Consider the following 20,932-nt stretch of genomic DNA (forward strand, 5'->3'; position numbering starts at 1 on the left):
GGGAACTACGAAGTTTATGATTTCTTATCTGTTGTTTTATTAATTGGTCCTTTGAATTTAATATGATTAAAAAAATAGCTGATGTTCATATTGAACCACATAGGGTATCATGAAATACTGAAATGCCTTCTGAATCATATAAAAATCATATCTAATATAACATTAAAATGTAAGTACTTTTTTCTTCATAATTCAATTTATGACCCCATATTTATAGGCCAAATTTTAAAATGCAATAAATAAAGTAACATTGAAAGTAAATGAGCAGTTATGGAAACATAATGTCTACCTTGATGAATACTGGGAGGGACAAAATAATTATCCTCAAAATCTAAAAGCATTAGAATTCTGTGAATTATGTCAAAAGAGATATTTATATAATATATACTAAACAGAAGTTCCGAATAACTAGACCACTACATTTTAAAATCATGGACATAAGAGGGTCTGATGGAATATTTGCATACATAAAATGCAAAATTTTAGGTATAAATATATAGCAGCAGTAAATGAATGTAAGCCAGAAATAAGTTAAAAGCATGTAAAATACTGTTATAAAAGCTGAGAAAATATATAATACCCAATCTATTTGCTGGATTCCTTTTGAATAACATCCTTAGAAGACTTTGGGCTTCAGCGCTAAGAAACTGAGGCATTCCAAGTTTTGCTCTGGAAAAAAGGATTTCAGAAAATTTCATTTAAATGTAGCTACATTTCTAAAATGACAAATCCAAAAAAAGAATTTTAAAGAATGTTTTTCCTATATGGTAGGAGGAAATGAGACAGTGTGAAAAATGTTCTTTTGTGTCAACTGAAAACGGTAACAAGTTTCTCAAAATGGACAACAAGGAGTTTTTGCCAAAAGAAAAAAATCAGTCTTTACACTTACTTTAATATCATATTCATGGTCTCATTTCTGTCTTTACCTTGAAATGGCAGAGTACCAGTAAGCATTTCAAACTAAAACAAAAAATAGCACATGTCAACTTAGCATAATGTAGAATATAAAATGAAATTCTTTAGAAAAAAATTGACATTTGTAATACATGATCATCAAATCATGCAGGTACCCCACTATACCTAGCCCAAATGAGAGGTGACTTGTAGCAAATGAAACCAATTTTTTTCAGTCCTAATTTGGCTAAGTTCCCCAAATTAATGCAATTTGCAAATAGTCACAAGTCATTCTTTTAAAACAAAGATGTGCTTTTAAAGCAAGCATTTAATAATGAAAGAAAAGTAAAAATAAACACCAGGCCGTTTCAAATTCGAACATGCTCAAGAAAGATAATCATTCTAATTTCCTTCACTCCCTTAAAAAAAGGAACTAAACAAGAAGCTACGCTTACATACATACAACACACACCAATATACTTTTGATGAATTTGAGACAGTTGTACATAAGTATAATGAAAACATTTTCCCTAAGAGATTTAATTGTAATGCAGATAACTAGGACATTAAATAATGATATTTTAAAAAGCAGGCCTGAAAATGAAGACCATTATAGTTCATTAAAGAGAAAATTTTTATATCCCTAATATTTAAATCTTAATATTAGATTCAATAATGGCTTTGGCTTCATCCTCTGTTCATTTAAATGAACTCACAACCCTAGTTAGCTTATCCATTCAACTCTCTCTTAATGACTGATGACTCTCAAATCAGTTCCAGCTTCAATATCTCTCAATCCCCAGTTTTCTTTTCCAAATCTACAGTAATGGTTTTCAACTGGCGACTGAATAGGGGTAGGAGTCATAGAAAGGGATTGAAGAAGATAGAAGTATGGTGTATGGGGATCATTTCTCTCAAGTTCCACTCCCCTGCCACTGAACCTAAACTAACAGTTCTCTCCTGACTGGAGGAGTAAGGGGTGAAAAAGGCAATAACAAAAAGGAAGGGAGGATCGTATACTGGACTCACAGCTTCCTTTCAAATAAACCATATGCTTTTTGGAAGAATAGTTTTTGTTGTTTTTTGTTTGTTATTTGTTTGTTTTTTAAGGTCCCCAGATGATTCTGATGCTCTCCCCACTGCCCTTTCCTAATTCGTTACTACCAAGGGGTTAAACCCTAACCTACAGTAACCTACGCAACATGTTAAAAATAAATTCTTTCCCCACTTCCAAAACAAGAAGTCCTTCTCAGCTATCTCTTTTCTACTGAACTACTATCCTTTCAATTCACTGAAGTTCATAAATTTTACAGGTATCTGATATCTTTGACCATTCCCCTCTGCTTCATGTGATATTTAACCTGCTACTAGGTCAGCCACTTTTTCCTTTGAAATGCCTTTAAGGTTTCGTCTTTTTTTCCTATAATCTTGCAAGTATTTTGTAAGAACTTTTTGGTCTCCCTACTTCTAGTTTCCTTCATTTGCAATTCATTTATATAATGCTACCAAATTACATATATAACCATCCTAAAATACATTTTTTTTTCTCTAATTGCCATCCTAAGAATCTACAAAAGTTTCCTACCACTCAGAGAATTGCATGCAAATGCTTATAGGTTTATATCCTCCTTTCCTCCACCTTCACCCTCATTCTCCATTACTATTCTAGTCAAACTGGTTCTCTAGGTCTTTCCTAATATTGCAATACTATCCTTCTTGATATAGCTATTTTAATTTTATCTATTCTTCAGGGCTTAATTTGAGTTCTACTTCATCTGCTTTTCCAATATCAACTTATTTCTTGCCTGAATTCCTAAGGTACTTTCAAAGACTTTATTTAACTATTTCATTTTTTCCCAAACCATATAATATGACTTCTTAAGTTATGGAAAATGCCAAATATCATACTTCTAGTCGATTCCCATCCCACTGCCCTCCCCAAATGCCAGATTTATAATAGCTACTTAATATGTCAATATATCATATAGCTACTAAGTGATAAATAGGCAAGAATGGATTATAAGGTCTTAAAAGCAAATTGTATCTGACTCAACAGTTATTCATTTATCACCCTAGTTAATACTACAAATTCTATGCTTAATTTTATACCAAATTAGTCCATACGCTCACTATACCAGATACTGTAGGAGATTAAATGTAGTAGAAGACAGGACTGCTCTCCTTAAGAAGTTTACCGTCTTTCTATGGACATGCTTGAAACAATGTGACAATAAGATAGTATATGGTAAGGCCCTAAATTCTGTGATACTTAATTAAATTACCACGTAACTGTTAAACACGGTATTCTGAAATCTAAAATCTGGCAGGCCTTTTTCTAAGTTTTATATTTGAATAATTTATAAAAGAATGCTGACATTTACTTTTCACTCTAGCATTTTTAAGATAAATCAGAACACCAAAGCCCTAATTGCTATTGTATAACAGCAAGCCAATCACAAGTTTTTTTTTAACCGATAGTTAAGAACTTTCAGAAATCTACTCTCACATAACACATCCTAAAACTCAGATTAAAATTCTAAAAAATATTAATTTTATATTGGCATAAATTAAAAAAAAAAAACACTACTTACCATAAGAACACCATATGACCACCAATCCGCACTTTGGGAATGACCTCTCCTATTCACTACTTCAGGAGCCATATATTCCACTGTACCACAAAATGAGTAGGCCTTCTTTTCTTGATCTACTGCTTCCTTGCTGAGTCCAAAATCTATAATGACAATATTACACAAAAATCTATCTGAAGATCTTCAGAAAATAGAAAATACCAAAAGAAACAATGCTATGAATTAAATCTATTCATGGATAGCCTACAATTACATTAAGAAAGCTCCTGTGAGACCAGTAATGGAAAGTAGCCTGTATTTTATAGTAATACCTTTTAGAACATTTAAAATTGCTCAGTTAAATCTCATCCTCAAAACACATATTTTCATTTCTACACCAAAATATCATTCAACAAATTTGAAACGACAAAAATTAAATCAATAAAAATAGACAGACAAAATAGAGATAGTAACTTGCACTTTCTAAAATATTAGAAAAGCAAATTTTGCTTTGGGCTTTGGGGAACTTTTTGTTTAAGGTCTTCAAAGAGCTAAAATATCTATATATAAAAGTCAATCATATTTCTATATACTAACAATGAAAAACTGAAAGCTGAATTTTTAAAACTACCATTTATTACACCAAAAAAAATTCATGAAATCTACAGGTATAAATATAAAAAGTATATATTTGCAAGACCTGGATGCTGAAAACTAGAAACACCAATGAAAGGAATCAGAGTAGATCTAAATAAATAAAGAGAGGTACTGATCATGGTTTGGAAGATTCAAGGTTGTTAAGGATGTCAGTTCTCTCAAAACTGACCTACAGGATCAATGAAACATTAATAAGAACCTCAGCAAGATTTATTTTGTAAAAATCAACAAGCTGAATTTAAAATTTATATAAAAAGATAAAGGAAAGACAATAGCCAAAACAATTTTTTTTCTTTGTCTTTTTGCCATTTCTTGGGCCGCTCCTGTGGCATATGGAGGTTCCCAGGCTAGGGGTCTAATCAGAGCTGTAGCTGCCAGCCTAAGACAGAGCCACAGCAACGCAGGATCCGAGCTGCGTCTGCGACCTACACCACAGCTCTCGGCAATGCTGGATCGTTAACCCACTGAGCAAGGGCAGGGATCGAACCTGCAACCTCATGGTTCCTAGTCGGATTCGTTAAGCACTGCGCCACGACTGGAACTCAACAATTTTGAAAACAAAATTTCAAGGACTACTAAGTCACTACCTGACTTCAATACTTACTATAAAGCTCCAGTAATCATGAGAGCGTGGTATTAGAAAAAAGCTAAATATATATATGGGCATGCAAAATGGGATAACTACTTTGGAAAACAGCTTGGAGGTTTCCTATTAAGTTAAACACGTACTTACCATATGACCAAACAATACCATTACTTTGGTATTTACTGAAGTGAAATAAAGTTTTAGGTTCACATAAAACCTGTACAGAAATATTTATAATGGCTTTAGTTGTCACTACCAAAAACAGGAAACAATCCAAATACCCCTGAATTGGGACTGGATAAACAAACCATGGTGCAAGGATAAACTGGAACACTACTCAGCAACCAAATAAACCAAATTATTGATATCTACAACATCATGGATGAATCACAAATGTACTATACTAAGTAAATAAAGCCCAATTCAAAAGACTATATATTGTTTTCCTCTATATTATTTTGTGGAAAAGGTAAAACTATAGGGCCAGAAAACAAATTGGAATCTGTCACGGTATAAAGACAGCACTGACTTATAAAGGGGAAATTATTGGGGGGGGGTGATGGAACTTGGTGGTGGTGGTTATAAAAATGTATGCATTTGTCTAAGCTTGCAAAACTATACACAAAAAAGTAATTTTTTAAAAAATAAACTTTGTATTTTGAGACAACTGCAGATTCACATGAATTTATATGAAATACTACAGAGATCCTATTTACCATTTAGTCAGTTTTCTTCAGGGTAATATCTTTTTTAAATTAAGTTTTATTGGGGTGTAGTTGATTTACAATGTTGTGTTAATTTCAGGTATACAGCAATGTGAATCAGTTATACATATACATATATCCATTCCTATTCAGATCCTTTTCCCATATAGGTCACTACAAGGTACTGAGTAGATTTGGCTGTGCTATACATTAAGTCTTTGTTATTTATATACAGTAGTGTATATACGTTAATCCCAACCTCCTATTTTATTGCTCCCCCCAACATTTTCCCTTTGGTATCCCTAAGTTTGGTTCTGAGATCTTTCAGTCTAATTCTGCTTAGGTAAAATGTTCCCCTGTATAATTCTTTGGTAGATACCAAAAATTAATGACCTGATATAGTTTTCTTTCTCTGGCCTACTTCACTTAGGATGATAATTTCTAGGTCCATCCATGTTGCTAAGAATGGAATTATCTCAATACTTTTTATGACAATAATATTCCATTGTATATATATACCACATCTTTACCCATTCCTTTGTTGATGGACACTTAGGTTGCTTCCATGTCTTCACTATTGTAAACAGTGCTCCAATGAACACTGGGGTGCATGTATCTTTCTGAATTATGGTATCCAGATAGATGCCCAGGAGTGGGATTGCTGGATCATATGGTAGTTCTATTTTTAGTTTTTTGAGGCAACTCCATATGGTTCTCCATAGTGGATGTATCAATTTGCATTCCCACCAATGATGTAGCAGGGTTCATTCCCTTTTCTCTGCACTCTCTTCAGATTTTATTGTTTGTAGACTTTTTGATGATAGCCATTCTGACTACTGTGAGGTGATACCTCATTACAGCTTTCATTTGACTTTCTCTAATAATTAGTGATGTTGAGATCTTTTCATGTGCTTTTTGGCCAACTTTTTGGCTTCTTTAGAGAAATGACTATTTAGATCTCATGACCATTGTTTATTGGTTTTATATATATATATAAAGTTGTATGAGATGTTTGTATATTTGGGGGACTAATTCTGTCAATTGCTTAATTTGCAAACATTTTTTCCTATTCTGTGCATTGTCTTTTCGTTTTATGGTTTCCTTTGCTGTGCAAAGCTTTTAAGTTTATTGGGTCTCATTTGTTTACTTTTGTTTTTCTTTTCATTAACTTATGAGATGGATCCCCCAAAAATATTGCTGTGATATATGTCGAAAGATCTGCCTATATTTTCATGAAATAATTTTATGGTGTCTAGCCCCACATTCAGGTTTTTAATACATTTTGAGTTTATTTTTGTCTATAGTAAAAGAGAACATTCTAAGTTTATCCTTTTACATGTAGCTATCTAGTTTTCCCAGCATCACTTATTGAAGAGGCTGTCTTTTCTCCATTTTATATTCTTACATCCTTATCATATATTAATTGACCATACGTGTATGGGTTTATTTCTGGACATTCTATCCTATTCCACTGATCTACATTTATGTTTTTCTGCTGGTACCATACTGTCTTGATGACTCTAGCTTTGTACGATAGCCTGAAGACAGGAAGCCTGATTCTTCTAGCTCTGTTTTTCTTTTGCAAGACTACTTTGGCTATTGGGGGTATTTTTTGTTTCCATACAACTTTAAAAAAAGTTTGCTCTAGTTTTGCGAAAAATGCCATTGGCAATTTGATGGGGATTGCACTGAAACCATATATTGGCTTAAGCAGTAGAGTCATTTTGACAATATTGATTCTTCCAATATAAGAGCATGGTATATCTTTCCATCTGTTTGTGTCATCTTTGATTTCCTTCATCTGTTCTTATAGTTTTCAGAGAAGAGTTCTTTTGCCTTTTTAGGTAGGTTTATCTTTAAGTATTTTATTCTCTTTGAAGCAATGGTAAATGGAATCATTTTTCTCTTTTTTTTTTTTCTTTTTAGGGCCTCACTTGCAGCATATGGAGGTTCCCAGGCTAGGGGACAATTTGGAGCCGTAGCCACTGGCCTACACCACAGCCACAGCAATATCAGATGCCAGCTGTGTCTGTGACCTACACCACAGCTCATGGCAACACCGGATCCTTAACCCACTGAGCGAGGCCAGGGATCGAACCTGCATCCTCATGGATGCTAGTCAGATGCGTTTCTGCTGAATCACAATGGGAACTCCTGGAACTGTTTCTTAATTCCTCTTCCTGATTTTCATTGTTGGTGTATATAAATGAAAGAGGTTTTGTGTATTAATTTTGTATCCTGCAGTTTTACCAAATTCATTGATGAGCTCTAGTAGTTTTCTGGTTGTATCTTTAGGATTTTCTATATACAGTGTCGTGTCATCTGCAAACAGTGACAGTTTTACTCATTTTTCAATTTGGATTCCTCTTATTTCTTTTTCTTCTCTGATTGCTGTAGCTAGGACTTCCAAAATTATTTTGAATAAAAGTGACAAGAGTGGACATCCTCATCTTATTTCCGATCTTAGCGGAAATGTTTTCTGCTTTTCACCACTGAGAATGAGGTTAGCTGTGGGTTTGTCATACATGGACTTTATTATGTTGAAGTATGTTCCCTCTATGCCCAGTTTCTGGAGAGTTTTTATCATAAATGGGTGATTTCATTTTGTCAAAAGCTTTTTGTACATCTAATGAGATGATGATATGTTTTTCTTTCTTTCTTCAGTTTGCTAATGTGGTGTGCTACATTGATTAATCTTAAATACTAAAGAATCCTTGCATCCCTGGGGTAAATCCCACTTGATCATGGTGTGTGAGCCTTTTTATATATTGTTGGATTAGGTTTGCACATAGTTTGTTGAGGACATTTGCACCTATATTCATCAATGATACTGGCCTGTAATTTTTTTTTGAGGTAACTTTGTCTGGTTTTGGTGTTAGGGTGATGATGGCCTCATAGAATGAGCTTGGGAGTGTTTTTTCCTCTGCAATTTTTTGAAGAGTTTCAGGAGTATAGATGTCATCTCTTCTCTAAATATTCGATAGAATTCACCTGTGAAGCCATCTGGACCTGGACTTTTGTTTAGACATTTTACAATAACAGTTTAATTACTTGTGATTGGTCTGTTCATAGTTTCTATTTCTTCCTGGTTGAGTCTTAGGCAGTCGTACTTTTCTAAAAATTTATCCATTTCTTCTACATTGTCCATTTTATTGGCATATTATTGCTTATAGTAATGTCTTTTGATATTTTATATTTCTGTGCTGTCAGTTGTAATTTCTCCTTTTTCATTTCTAATTTTGTTGATGTGAACATTCTTTTTTTTTTTTTTTTTTGAAGAGCCTGGCTAAAGGGTTATATATTTTGTTGATGTTTTTTAAAGAACAAGCTTTTAATTTCAATAATCTTCTATATTGTTTCCTTTTTCTCTATCTCATTCATTTCTGCTCTGATCCTTATTATTTCTTTCCTTCTACTAACTTTGGGTTTTGTTTGTTCTCTTTCTCTAGTTGATTTAGTTAAAATATTAAGTTGTTTAATTGGGATGTTTCCTGTTTTCTGAAGTGAGATTGTATTGCTATAAACTTCCCTCTTACAATCGGTTTTGCAGTGTCCCATAGGTTTTGGATTCCTGTGTTTTCATTGTCATGTACCTCTAGGAATTTTTGCATGTCCTCTTTTATTTCTTTAGTGATCCATTGGTTGCTTAGTAGAGTATTGTTTAGCCTCTATATGTTCTGGTTTTTGCATTTTTTTCTTGTAGTTGATTTCTAGCCTCATAGCATTGTGGTTAGAAAAAAAAATTCTAAGAATATTTTAATTTCCTTAAATTTAATGATTTTTTTGTGGCCCAAGATAGGATCTATCCTGTACAATGTTCCATGTGCACTTGAAAATTATATATATTCTACTGCTTTCAGATGGAATATTCTAGAGATATCAATTGTCTATTGGATTTAATGTATGGTTTAAGGCCTGTGTTTCCTTACTGATTTTTGGTTTGGATAACCTGTCTATTGATATAAATGGCTTGTTAAAGCCCCACTATTAACTTGTTACTGTCAATTTTCCCTTTTATAGCTATTTGCAGTTACCTTATATATTGTGTTGTTCCTGTGTTGGGTGCATGTATATTTACATGTTACATAGTTTCTTTTTGGGTTTACCCTTTGGTCATTCTTTACCCTTGTAACATTCTTTATTTTAATATCATCTTTTATCTGATATGAGTATTGCTACTTCAGCTTTCTTTTGACTTCCATTTGCATGGGTTATCTTCTTCCATCTCAGTCTGTATGTGTCCCTAGATCTGAAGTGGGTCTCCTGTAGATAGGATATATATATATATACATACACACACACACACATATATAGATAGATAGACAGATAGGTCTTATTTTTGTATCCATTCAGCCAGTCTACATCTTTTGGTTGGAGCATTAATCCATTTACATTCAAGGTAATTATCAACATTTATATACTTATTGCCATTTTCTTCAATGTTATAGATTTATTATTGTTGGACTTTTCGTTTTTTGTACTCTTGTGATTTGATGACTATCATTAGTATTGCTTTTTCATTTTTATGAGTGTCGTTTTTTGGTTTGTGGTTCTCACGAGGTTTTTTCAATTTTTAAAAATTTCATATTGAAGTACAGTTGATTTACAATGTTCTGTCATTTCCCTTTGGATATAGAATTCTACACATAGTGTTGTTTTAAGTTGTTTGCCTCTTAACGTCAAGTGTATTTTCAGTATTATTCCCTCGTCCATTCCTCACAATTACTGATGTTGATATCATAGTTGTCTGTGGATGATTTCCTACTTTTATTTCTTGTTTGCCTTTACTGGTAAGCTTTCTCATTTGTAGTTTTCTTGTTTCTAGTAGTGGCCTTTTTCCTTCTTTTCCAAACTAGAAAAATCCCTTTAGCATTTGTTGAAGAGTTGGCTTGGTGCTGTTGAATTCTTTTAGCTTTTGCTGTCTATAAAGCTTTTGAATTTTCCATCAAATCTGAATGAGAGCCTTGCTGGGTAGAGTATGCTTGGTTGAAGGTTTTTCTCTTTTATTACTTTAAATATATCTTGCCACTCCCTTCTGGTCTTTAGAGTCTCTGCTGAAAAATCAGCTGATAAACCTATGGGGACTGCATTTCCCATGTGACATTTAATATTTTTTCTTCGATTTTACATTTGTCAGATTGATTAATATGTGTCTTTATCTGTTTCTCCTTGGGTTTATCCTGTATGGTACTCTCTGTGAATCTTCTACTTGATTGTTTCCTTTCCCTATTAGGGAAGTTTTCAGCTATCATCTCTTCAAATATTTTCTCAGGCCCTTTTTCTCTCTCTTCTGTTTCTGGGAACCCTGTGATATGAATGTTGGTATGTTTGATGTTGTCCCAGAGGTCTCTGAGACCATTCTTGTTTCTTTTCATTCTTTTTTCTTTATTCTTTTCCATGGTAGTGATTTCCACTACTCTGCCCTCCACCTCACTTACTGGATCTGCCTCAGTTATTCTGCTATTGATTCCTTCAAGTGTATTTTCCCTTTTGGATATTGTGTTGTTCATCTTTGTTTGCTTGTTAATTCTTTCAGCTCTTTATTGAACATTTCTTATAGTTTTCAATCTGTGCATCCATTCATTTTCTGAGATCTTGGTTCATCCTTACTGCCATTACTCTGAATTCTTTTATAGGTAGCTGGCCCAATCTCCTCTTCATTTAGTTGTTTTTATGGGTACTTTGTTCCTTTGTCCAAAACATATTTCTCTGTCATCTCATTTTGTCTATCTTTCTATAGTTGTGATCCCCTTTCTGCAGGCTGGAAAGTTTTACTTCCTTTTGCTTTTGTTATCTGCCCTCTGGTGGGTAATGTTGGTTCAGGGGCTTATGCATGTTTCACCACTGGTTGGAAGGACTGCAGTCTTCCTGCTGGTGGAGGGAGCTGGGTCTTGTCCCTCTGGTGATCAGGGCCTTGTCAAGGTGTGTGTTTGGAGGTGGCTGTTGGCTTGGTATGACTTAGGCAGCTTTTTGGGTTTATTTATTTATTTATTTATTTGGTGTGAGGGTTGTTTTAGTTTGGATGCCTACCATCACTTTCCTCAGTGTACACTGGCTATTATCACTTTGATAGGAGATGTGACTAATGTGGTGACTAGAGCCTGCACTGGATATTGGGCAGGGCCTCCTGTTTGCTCTGTGGTTGTCACAGCCCTGTAAGGAGTAGGCTCTGCTCCCTAGCTGTTCTAGAAGCCTCCAGATCTGTTTCTGAGCTGTGTTTCTGATCTGCAGTGTGAGGTAAGAGGGACTGAGAAATCCCACTGGGAGAGAGCCACTGAGTATTCTTCTGCTGGGGATGTTCACCTTTGAGTGTGCTCTGTTGTGTTACCTTTCACTCGTTGTGCAGGCTCACAATGTAAATTTGTTAGTACTGGTCTTGACCCCACTTTAACCATGGGTGTATCAGTTTTTGGCCCTCATATCTTCAGGCATTTTCACCTGGCCACTAGTGCTAATCCACTGAGGTCAGGAGTCAGGGCTGTAGTTTTATGCGCCTGGGCCCACTGTTGCAGCTATAGAGTCAGCTCAGACTCTGGCCTGGTTTAACCCTTGTGTGTAGGCACCCACAAAGCCCATAATTACTAAAGCCAGACCCCTTTCTGATGCAGGACCACTTGTACATTTGGAGGTTCCCCCAGTGCTAACTTTATACAGTTACCCGAGGAGGTGTAAATCTGTGGTTTGTATAGCTGGGAAGAGAGGTTTCAGCTCTTCCTCCTTAGTAGGAGGGACTCGGGGGCTCATCTGCGGTTTCAGCTCTACCTCTATTTGTGAGCAAACCACCAGTGAATGCTCTCAAGGCAGCAGGTATGCAGGGTACTGAGGCAGATGAAAATGGCTTTAGAGGCAGCAGGTGAACAGAGGGCCAGGCAGCTAGTCACTGTTTTGGACACAGGAGGTGTGCTGGGGCCCAGGCCACTGGAAATTACTTCAGACACAGCAAGTGTATGGGTGCAGAGTCGTGACTGATGTGTATGGGGAGACAGGCAGGATTGAGGTTGGGTCACACAATGGCCTGCTCCAGGCAAGAGGGGTTTGGGCTGCAATGGGGGTGGGGGCAGCCCAGCTCAGGTGGAGCCTTCCCCAGAGCTTGCAGGGGCAAGTGCCTGTGGAAGGAGGCTATAATCGTGGTCCCACCCTTTGCATGCCATCAAACAAGGGCTTTTAGATACCATGGTGGCCCAAGGCCAACTCTCTGAATATTCCTGGTTGTGGCACTCCACCCTCCCACTTCTCCAGGCTTTCTCACACAGCCAGCAGCTGTCCTATCCCCAGGATTGTTTTCTAAACCTCATGCTCCAGTGCTTAGCTCCTGCCTGTACCTTCGAACTCATGTCTTAGGCCTAGGGGCACAGGGTGGTTGCAGGGTTGTATGTATCATTCTGTCCTGTGTGCCACAGAACTTCTATTGTGCTTCCCTCAGAGCAGCTAAAGCTCCTTTCCTGTCTCATCTAGTGTCCCTAATTGTGAGGGGACTCTCCCAGTTGCTGCAACCCCTCATTTCCTTCAGTTTCCTCCCGGAGGCACAGGTCCCAACTTGCTGCCATTTTTTTTTTCTTTTCTCTTAAGCCCTACCCAGGAATGTGGGGGTCCCTATTGTCCTTTCAGGTGTTTGAATTATTCTGACAGTATTCAAAAGATGTCCTGTGAGGATTTCTCCACTTGCTAATGTATTTCTGATACATTAGTGGGAAGAGGTGAACTCCATGCCTATTATTTTGCCATCTTGCTACCCTCCTTCCATTTCCCTCCATGGAAATATTATAAAACTATATTACAATATGACTATCATAATAATGATAATGCAGTCAAAATACAAAATAGTTCCATTATCATAAGAATTTAAACTCAACAGCAAAAAAGCCAAAAACCTAATTGAAAAATGGGCAAAAGACCTGAATAGACATTTCTCCAAAGAAGATATACAGATGGCCAACAAGCACATGAAAAAATGCTCAACATCTCTAATTATTAGAGAAATGCAAGTCAAAACTACCACGAGATACTAAGTCACACCAGTCAGAATGACCATCATTAATAAGTCCACAAATGACAAATGCTAGAGGGGGTGTGGAGAAAAGGGAACCGTCCTGCAATGCTGTGGGAATGTAAGCTGGTACAACCACTATGGAAATCAGTATGGAAGTATCATAGAAATCTATACATAGAAAAGGCAAGATGGCAGAGGATTAGGGGGACACGCCCGCCCTCTCTCACAAACACAGCAAGAAAAAACCATCCAAAGGTTAAACGACTCGCACAGAACAGCAATTAATCGCTGGCAGAAGGACCTAAACTCCAATAACGGCAAGAATCTCGTGACATAACTGGGTAAAACAAGAGAAAAGAGGAGAGTGAGAGAAGGGGAATTGGGGCTGGACAGGATCTCCCAAAAGGGAACTGTGGAGGAGAAAGGGATCCCACACCCTGGAAAGTCACCTACCCGACGGAAAGATCAACCGAATCGGAGGGATCTCCAGATGCAGAGAAGAGTGCAGCAGTAAGTCTGAGTTCTGAAGAGCAGAGTGAGAACTGACAGATCATCTGAACTACTGGCACAGTCACCAAAACCCGAGACGCTTGGGTGGGGACTCGGCACCGAGACCTCGGCTCCAGAGGTTAGTCCCTGGGAACGGGCTGGGGTGGGTGGTGCTGAGACTGCTTGGGGGACCAGGAACTGGTCTGTCTAGTTCTTGGGGCAGAGACTGCCTGGGAGACTAGGAAGCTGAGTGTTGTGGTGCAGGGAGCAATACACTAAGGGCTGGAGGGTAGAAAGCCACATCAGAGGGAACCCGGGAGAAGAGCTGGATCTGCAGGAGACAAGATGCCAGTGTTGGGCAGGGGAGAGGAGGAGAGGTGGGCCACCGTAGAATACTCCCCACACCACAGTGAGCTCACTTGCCTGCCAGCTATCACAAAGCTGTGCTTCCCAGTGCATCCCCCCCACCCCCGCACGCTGTGGGCGTGAGCCCAGACCTGAGGCTGCCTGCAATCCCAGAGGGCTGGCCTCACCATTTGCAGTAAGCTGACCACTGCAGCGGCTTTCTCTGCCCTGGCATGCCTGCCTTCTGGAGGGGCTACAACCCCTCAGAGCAGCACCCAGCAGCGTCAGCCCCTGGGAAAAGGCCTGCAGCCCAGAAAAGCTAGTACAAGCTCGGCCTGGCCATGCAAATCTGCCTCTATTCCTGCCAATCCCTGCTGCCCTGGGAAGAGCCCTTTGGGTTCTCAGCAGCCCAGCTGGCTGCTCCCACCCTTAGGGAGTGCTGCACTCCTGTGGAACAGCTGACCAGCACCACCAGCCCCCTAGAAGAGTCTGAAGCCCAGCAACACCAGAGCAAGCTCTGCCCAGCTGCGTGAAATCTGCTTCCATCGCAGAGCAGACCTCCCAGGCTTGTCTGCCCTCAGGAAGTCCTCTTAGCTTCAGAGAGACCTGTCAGCCCTGCCCACCCCCAATAAAACCATGCTGCCTTAAAGACAATGACCAACAAAGCCAGCCCCTTGGAAACATTCCACAGCAGTGCCAAGGCAAACCCTGCCCAGCCATGGGGAGTACAACTCCACCAAGAAAAAGAAAACAACAAGCAAGATGAAGAAGCTGAGAAACCACCCCCAGTTAAACCAACAGGAGAACTCACCTAAAAGAGTCAACAATGAAACAGACCTCTGCAGTCTGAAAGACTTGGAGTTCAAAAGGGAAATAGTGAAAATACTGAAGGAATTAAGAGAGGATATGAACAGTGATGCAGATGGCCTCAGAAAGAGCTAGAAAATATAAGGAGGAGCTAAGAAAAACTAGAAAATTCATCTGCAGAGATACAAACTGAGCTAAGGGCAGTAAAAACCAGAATGAATAATGCAGAATGAATTAGTGATGTGGAAGATAGAATAATGGAAATCACCCAGGACAGCAGACAGAAAACCAAATGAAAAAACATGAAAGCAATATAAGAGACCTATGGGATAATATAAAGTGGGCCAATCTACACATAAAAGGAATTCCAGAAGGAGCAGAAAAATATAAGGGGAAGGAAAATATATTTGAAGAAATTATCCATGGAAACTTCCCAAATCTAAAGGATGCTGAGTTCAAGATACAGTAAGCACAGAGGGCCCCAAACAAGTTGAACCCAAATAGACCCACACCAAGACACATTGTAATAAAAATGGCAAAAAATAATGATAAAGAGAGGATTCTAAAGGTAGCAAGAGAAAAGCAAAATGTTAACTATAAGGGAACCCCCATAAGGGTATCAGCTGATTACTGAAACTCTACAGGCCAGGAGGGAATGGCAAGAGATATTTAAAGTGCTAAAAGGAAAAAATATGCAACCTAGAATATTCTATCCAGCAATAATATCATTTAAAATAGAAGGGGAAATAAAATTTTTTTCCAACCAACAAAAGCTAAAAGAATACAGCAAAACAAAACCAAGGCTGAAAGAAATATTGAAAGGACTTCTCTAAACCAGAAAGAAAGGATGATTGAGGAAACCACAATCAGGGAGCACTCACTCAGATAAGCCAGCAAACAGATTTAATCATGAACAAAATGAAATTAAAAAAAAAAGAAAGAGTCATCAAAATCATAAAATGTGGGTAAGGAATGTGAGGAAATAAAATCTCTTTTTTAAATATTTATCTCTTTTTGTCTGTTTTTTGCCTTAATTTTAGTATAGTAATGAAGTGTTTGCACCTACAGGACCATGAGGCCAAAACACACAATTATAGGTAGGGGATAGCATACTTTAAAAACAGGGCAACCACAAGCCAAAACCAAAAGTGGCATTTGCAAAAAATGAAAGGAAAAACACTCAAGCAGAAAATAATTGGAAATTATCCAACAACAAAGAAAGCAAGAATGGAGAATCATAGATTCAACTGGAACATGAGGTTTAAAATGGCAATAAATAATCATCTATCAATTATCACCTTAAATGTCAAGGGACTGATGCTCCAATCAAAAGACACAGAGTGGCTGAGTGGATAAAAAGGCAAAAACATTCAATCTGCTGCCTACAAGAAACTCACCTTAGGACAAAGGACACATATAGATGGAAAGTGAAAGGCTGGGAAAAAATACTTCACACCAATAGACATGACAGGAAAGCAGGAGCTACAATACTCAGACAAAATTGACTTTAACACAAAAGACATAAAGAAAGACAAAGAAGGACACTATTTAATGATTAAAGGATCCATACAAGAAGTGGATATCACTATTATCAACATATATGCCCCAAATACAGGAGCACCCAAATACATACAACAAATACTAACAGACATAAACGGAGAAATTGATGGGAATACAATCAAAGAAGGAGACTTTAATACACCACTCACATCAATGGACAGATCCTCTAGACAGAAAACCAATAAATCAACAGAGAGCCTAAAGGAAACAATAGAAAAGTTAGACTTAATTGATATCTTCGGACACTACATCCAAAACATCAGAATACATATTCTTCATAAGTGCACATGGAACATTCTCAAGAATCGACTACATATTGGGACACAAAGCTAACCTCAACAAATTTAGGAGCATAGAAGTTATTTCAAGTATCTTTTCTGACCACAATGGTGTGAAACTAGAAATCAACCATAAGAAAAAAAAAATGAGAAAAAAATCTAATACATGGAGACTAAGCAAGATGCTACTAAAAAAACCAATGGGTCAATGAGGAAATCAAGAAGGAAATTAAAAAATACCTGGAGACAAATGATACTGAAGACACAACCTCTCAAAATCTATAGGACACAGCAAAAGCAGTGCTCAGTGGGAAATTCATAGCGATAGAGGCCTTCCTCAAAAAAGAAGAAACATCTCAAATTGACAACTTAACCCTTCACATAAACAAATTAGAAAAAGAAGATCAAAAAAGACCTAAAGTTAGCAGAAGGAAGGAAATTAATAAAGATCAATGAGGAAATCAATAAAACAAAGATTCAAAAAACAATAGAGAAAATCAATAAAACCAAGAGTTGGTTCTTTGAAAAGGTAAACCAAATTGACAAACCCCTGGTTAGACTCACTAAGAAGAGGAGAGAAAGAACCCAAATAAACAAAATTAGAAAGGAAAAAGGAGAAATCACAACGGATACAGCAGAAATACAAAAAAAAAAAAATTAGAGAATATTACGAACAACTATATGGCAACAAATTTGACAATCTGGAAGAAATGGACAATTTTCTAGAATTTTACAGCCTTCCAAAACTGAATCAAGAAGAAACTCACCAACTGAACAGACCGATCACTAGAAATGAAATTGAAGAGGTCATAAAATCACTCCCTACAAATAAAAGTCCAGGACCAGATGGCCTCACAGGCGAATTCTATCAAACATATAAAGAGGAATTGGTGCCCATCCTCCTTAACCTCTTTCAAAAGGTTGAAAAAGAAGGAATATTCCCAAAGACATTATATGATGCCACCATCACCCTCATTCCAAAACCAGACAGAGATACCACCAAAAAATAAAACTATCGCCCAATATCTTTGATGGATATAGATGCAAAAATTCTCAACAAAATCTTAGCCAACCGAATCCAACAACATATCAAAAAGATCATACACCACGACCAGGTAGGGTTCATCCCAAGTTCACAAGGATGGTTCAACATACGCAAATCAATCAACGTCATACACCACATTAACAAAAGAAAAGTCAAAAATCATATGATCATCTCAATAGACGCAGAAAAAGCATTTGACAAAGTCCAACATCCATTCATGACCAAGACCCTCGCCAAAGTGGGTATAGAGGGAACATTCCTGAACATAATCCAAGCCATTTATGATAAACCCACAGCAAATATAATACTCCATGGGGAAAAACTTAAAGCCTTCTCACTCCAATATGGAACAAGACAGGGATGCCCACTCTCACCACTGCTCTTCAACATCGTTTTGGAAGTCCTAGCCACAGCAATTAGACAAACAAAAGAAATAAAAGGCATCCATATAGGAAAAGAGATAAAACTATCACTGTATGCAGATGACATGATACTATACATAGAAAACCCTAAGGACTCAACCCCAAAAGTACTTCAACTGATTAATCAATTCAGCAAAGTAGCAGGATATACAATTAACATCCAGAAGACAGTTGCATTTCTGTATACCAGCAATGAAATATTAGAAAAGGAATACAGAAAGACAATACCTTTAAAATTGCACTTCACAAAATCAAATACCTCAGAATACACCTGACCAAGGAGGGAAAGGACCTATATGTTGTGAACTATAAAACTTTAATCAAAGAAATCAAAGAAGATGTAAAGAAATGGAAAGATATTCCATGTTCCTGGATTGGGAAAATCAATATTGTAAAAATGGCCATCCTACCCAAAGCAATCTACAGATTCAATGCAATCCCTATCCAATTCCCCAGGACATTTTTCACAGAACTAGAACAAACAATCCAAACATTTAGATGGAACCACTAAAGACCCAGAATTGCCAAAGCAACCCTGAGAAACAAAAATCAAGCAGGAGGCATAACTCTCCCAGACTTCAAGAAATACTACAAAGCCACAATCATCAAAGCAGTGAGGTACTGGTATCAAAACAGACAGACAGACCAATGGAACAGAATAGAGAACCCGGAAATAAACCCTGACCCCTAGGGTCAATTAATCTTTGACAAGGGAGGCAAGAACATAAAATGGGAAAAAGAAAAGTCTATTCAGCAAGCATTGCTGGGAAACCTGGACAGCTGCATGCAAAACAATGAAACTAGAACACACCCTCACACCATGCACAAAAATAAACTCCAAATGGCTGAAAGATTTAAATATATGACAGGACACCATCAAACTCCTGGAAGAGAACATAGGCAAAACACTCTCTGACATCAACCTCATGAACATTTTCTCAGGTCATTCTCCCAAAGCAACAGAAATAAGAGCAAAAATAACCGAATTGGACCTAATGAAACTGAAAAGCTTTTGCACAGCAAAGGAAACCAAAATGAATGGAAAAAGACAACTGACAGAATGGGTAAAAATAGTTTCAAATGATGCAATGGACAAGAGATTAATCTCTAGGATATAAGCAACTTATATAACTCAATAGCAAAAAAGCCAATCAACCAATGGAAAAATGGGCAAAAGACCTGAATAGACCATTCTCCAAGGAAGTCATACAGATGGCCAACAAGCACATGAAAAAATGTTCAACATCGCTGATTATAAGAGACATGCAAGTCAAAACTACCATGAGATACCACCTCACACCAGTCAGAATGGCCATCATTATCAAGTCCACAAATAACAAGTGCTAGAGGGGGTGTGGAGAAAAGGGAACCCTCCTGTACTGTTGGTGGGAATGTAAACTGGTACAGCCACTATGGAGAACAGTTTGGAGATACCTTAGAAATCTATACATAGAACTTCCATATGACCCCACAATCCCACTCTTGGGCATACATCTGGACAAAACTCTACTTAAAAGAGACACATGCACCCACATGTTCATTGCAGCACTATTCACAAGAGCCAAGCCATGGAAACAACCCAAATGTCCAACGACAGATGATTGGATTAGGAAGATGTGGTATATATACACAATGGAGTACTACTCAGCCATAAAGAAAAATGACATAATGCCATTTGCAGCAACATGGATGGAACTAGAGAACCTCAACCTGAGTGAAATGAGCCAGAAAGACAAAGACAAATACCATATGATATCACTTATAACTGGAATATAATATCCAGCACAAATGAACCTTTCCACAGAAAAGAAAATCATGGACTTGGAGAATAGACTTGTGGTTGCCAACAGGGAGGGGGAGGGAGTGGGTTGGACTAGCAATCTGGAGTTAATAGATGAAGACTATTGCAATGAGGCCTGCTGTGTAGCACTGGGAACTATGTCTAGGCACTTATGATGGAGCATGATAATGTACAAAAATAGAATGTGTACATGTATGTGTAACTGGGTCACCATGCTTTACAGTAGGAAAAAAAATTGTATTGGGGAAATAATTGAAAAAATAAAGAATAAAAAATAAAGAATTTAAACGAGACTTACTTTATGTAAATTATACCTTAATTCTACAAATGAAAAAAGTTATAAGCCTTATATATCTCTTAAAAAATACACTAATTCTTAATTTTCATTCCCTTGAAACTGATTTATTCTAAACATGCTTAATATTTTCATTTAAATATCACTTATCCTTGTATAATACCTGAATGCACTATGATTTTCATCATAATTTTTAAAATCTTTTCAATGTACCACTATGTTCTTTCTCTGAATTTTAAGGTTTTTAAATTCTGCAATTCCATTTCAAAAGTAATTGTAATAACACCTAGTCTTTGAGGTCAGTTCAGCTGAATGTTAACAACATACCTTTTAGAGAAGAACATTGGTTTCTTTGGCCATTCCAGAGAAAAGAAAAAGGGAAGAGAATTTTCTTATCCTCTCTTACTTTTCAGAAATTTATACCAGTCCATAAAGTTCTGCTATACTATTTCTGACCAAATTGACATTTAACACTAGAATTTGCTTGGC

The 20,932-nt window shown here is 37.2% G+C and overlaps 1 protein-coding gene across 3 annotated transcripts in view; it reads right to left on the minus strand.

Moving 5' to 3' along the window:
• The window catches only part of RPS6KA6 (ribosomal protein S6 kinase A6), a 174,477-nt gene that overhangs the window by 36,080 nt on the left and 117,465 nt on the right, over positions 1-20,932 (minus strand). For all 3 annotated transcript variants that reach the window (XM_047765584.1, XM_047765586.1, XM_047765585.1), the window contains exons 9-11: positions 3,486-3,628; positions 890-960; positions 581-669 (exon numbers count right to left, since the gene is read on the minus strand). In XM_047765584.1, the coding sequence (XP_047621540.1) occupies positions 581-669; positions 890-960; positions 3,486-3,628 (303 nt within the window). The remainder of the gene's footprint in view (positions 1-580; positions 670-889; positions 961-3,485; positions 3,629-20,932) is intronic.

Source organism: Phacochoerus africanus, chromosome X, assembly GCF_016906955.1.
Source record: "Phacochoerus africanus isolate WHEZ1 chromosome X, ROS_Pafr_v1, whole genome shotgun sequence".
NCBI classification, from domain to species: domain Eukaryota; kingdom Metazoa; phylum Chordata; class Mammalia; order Artiodactyla; family Suidae; genus Phacochoerus; species Phacochoerus africanus.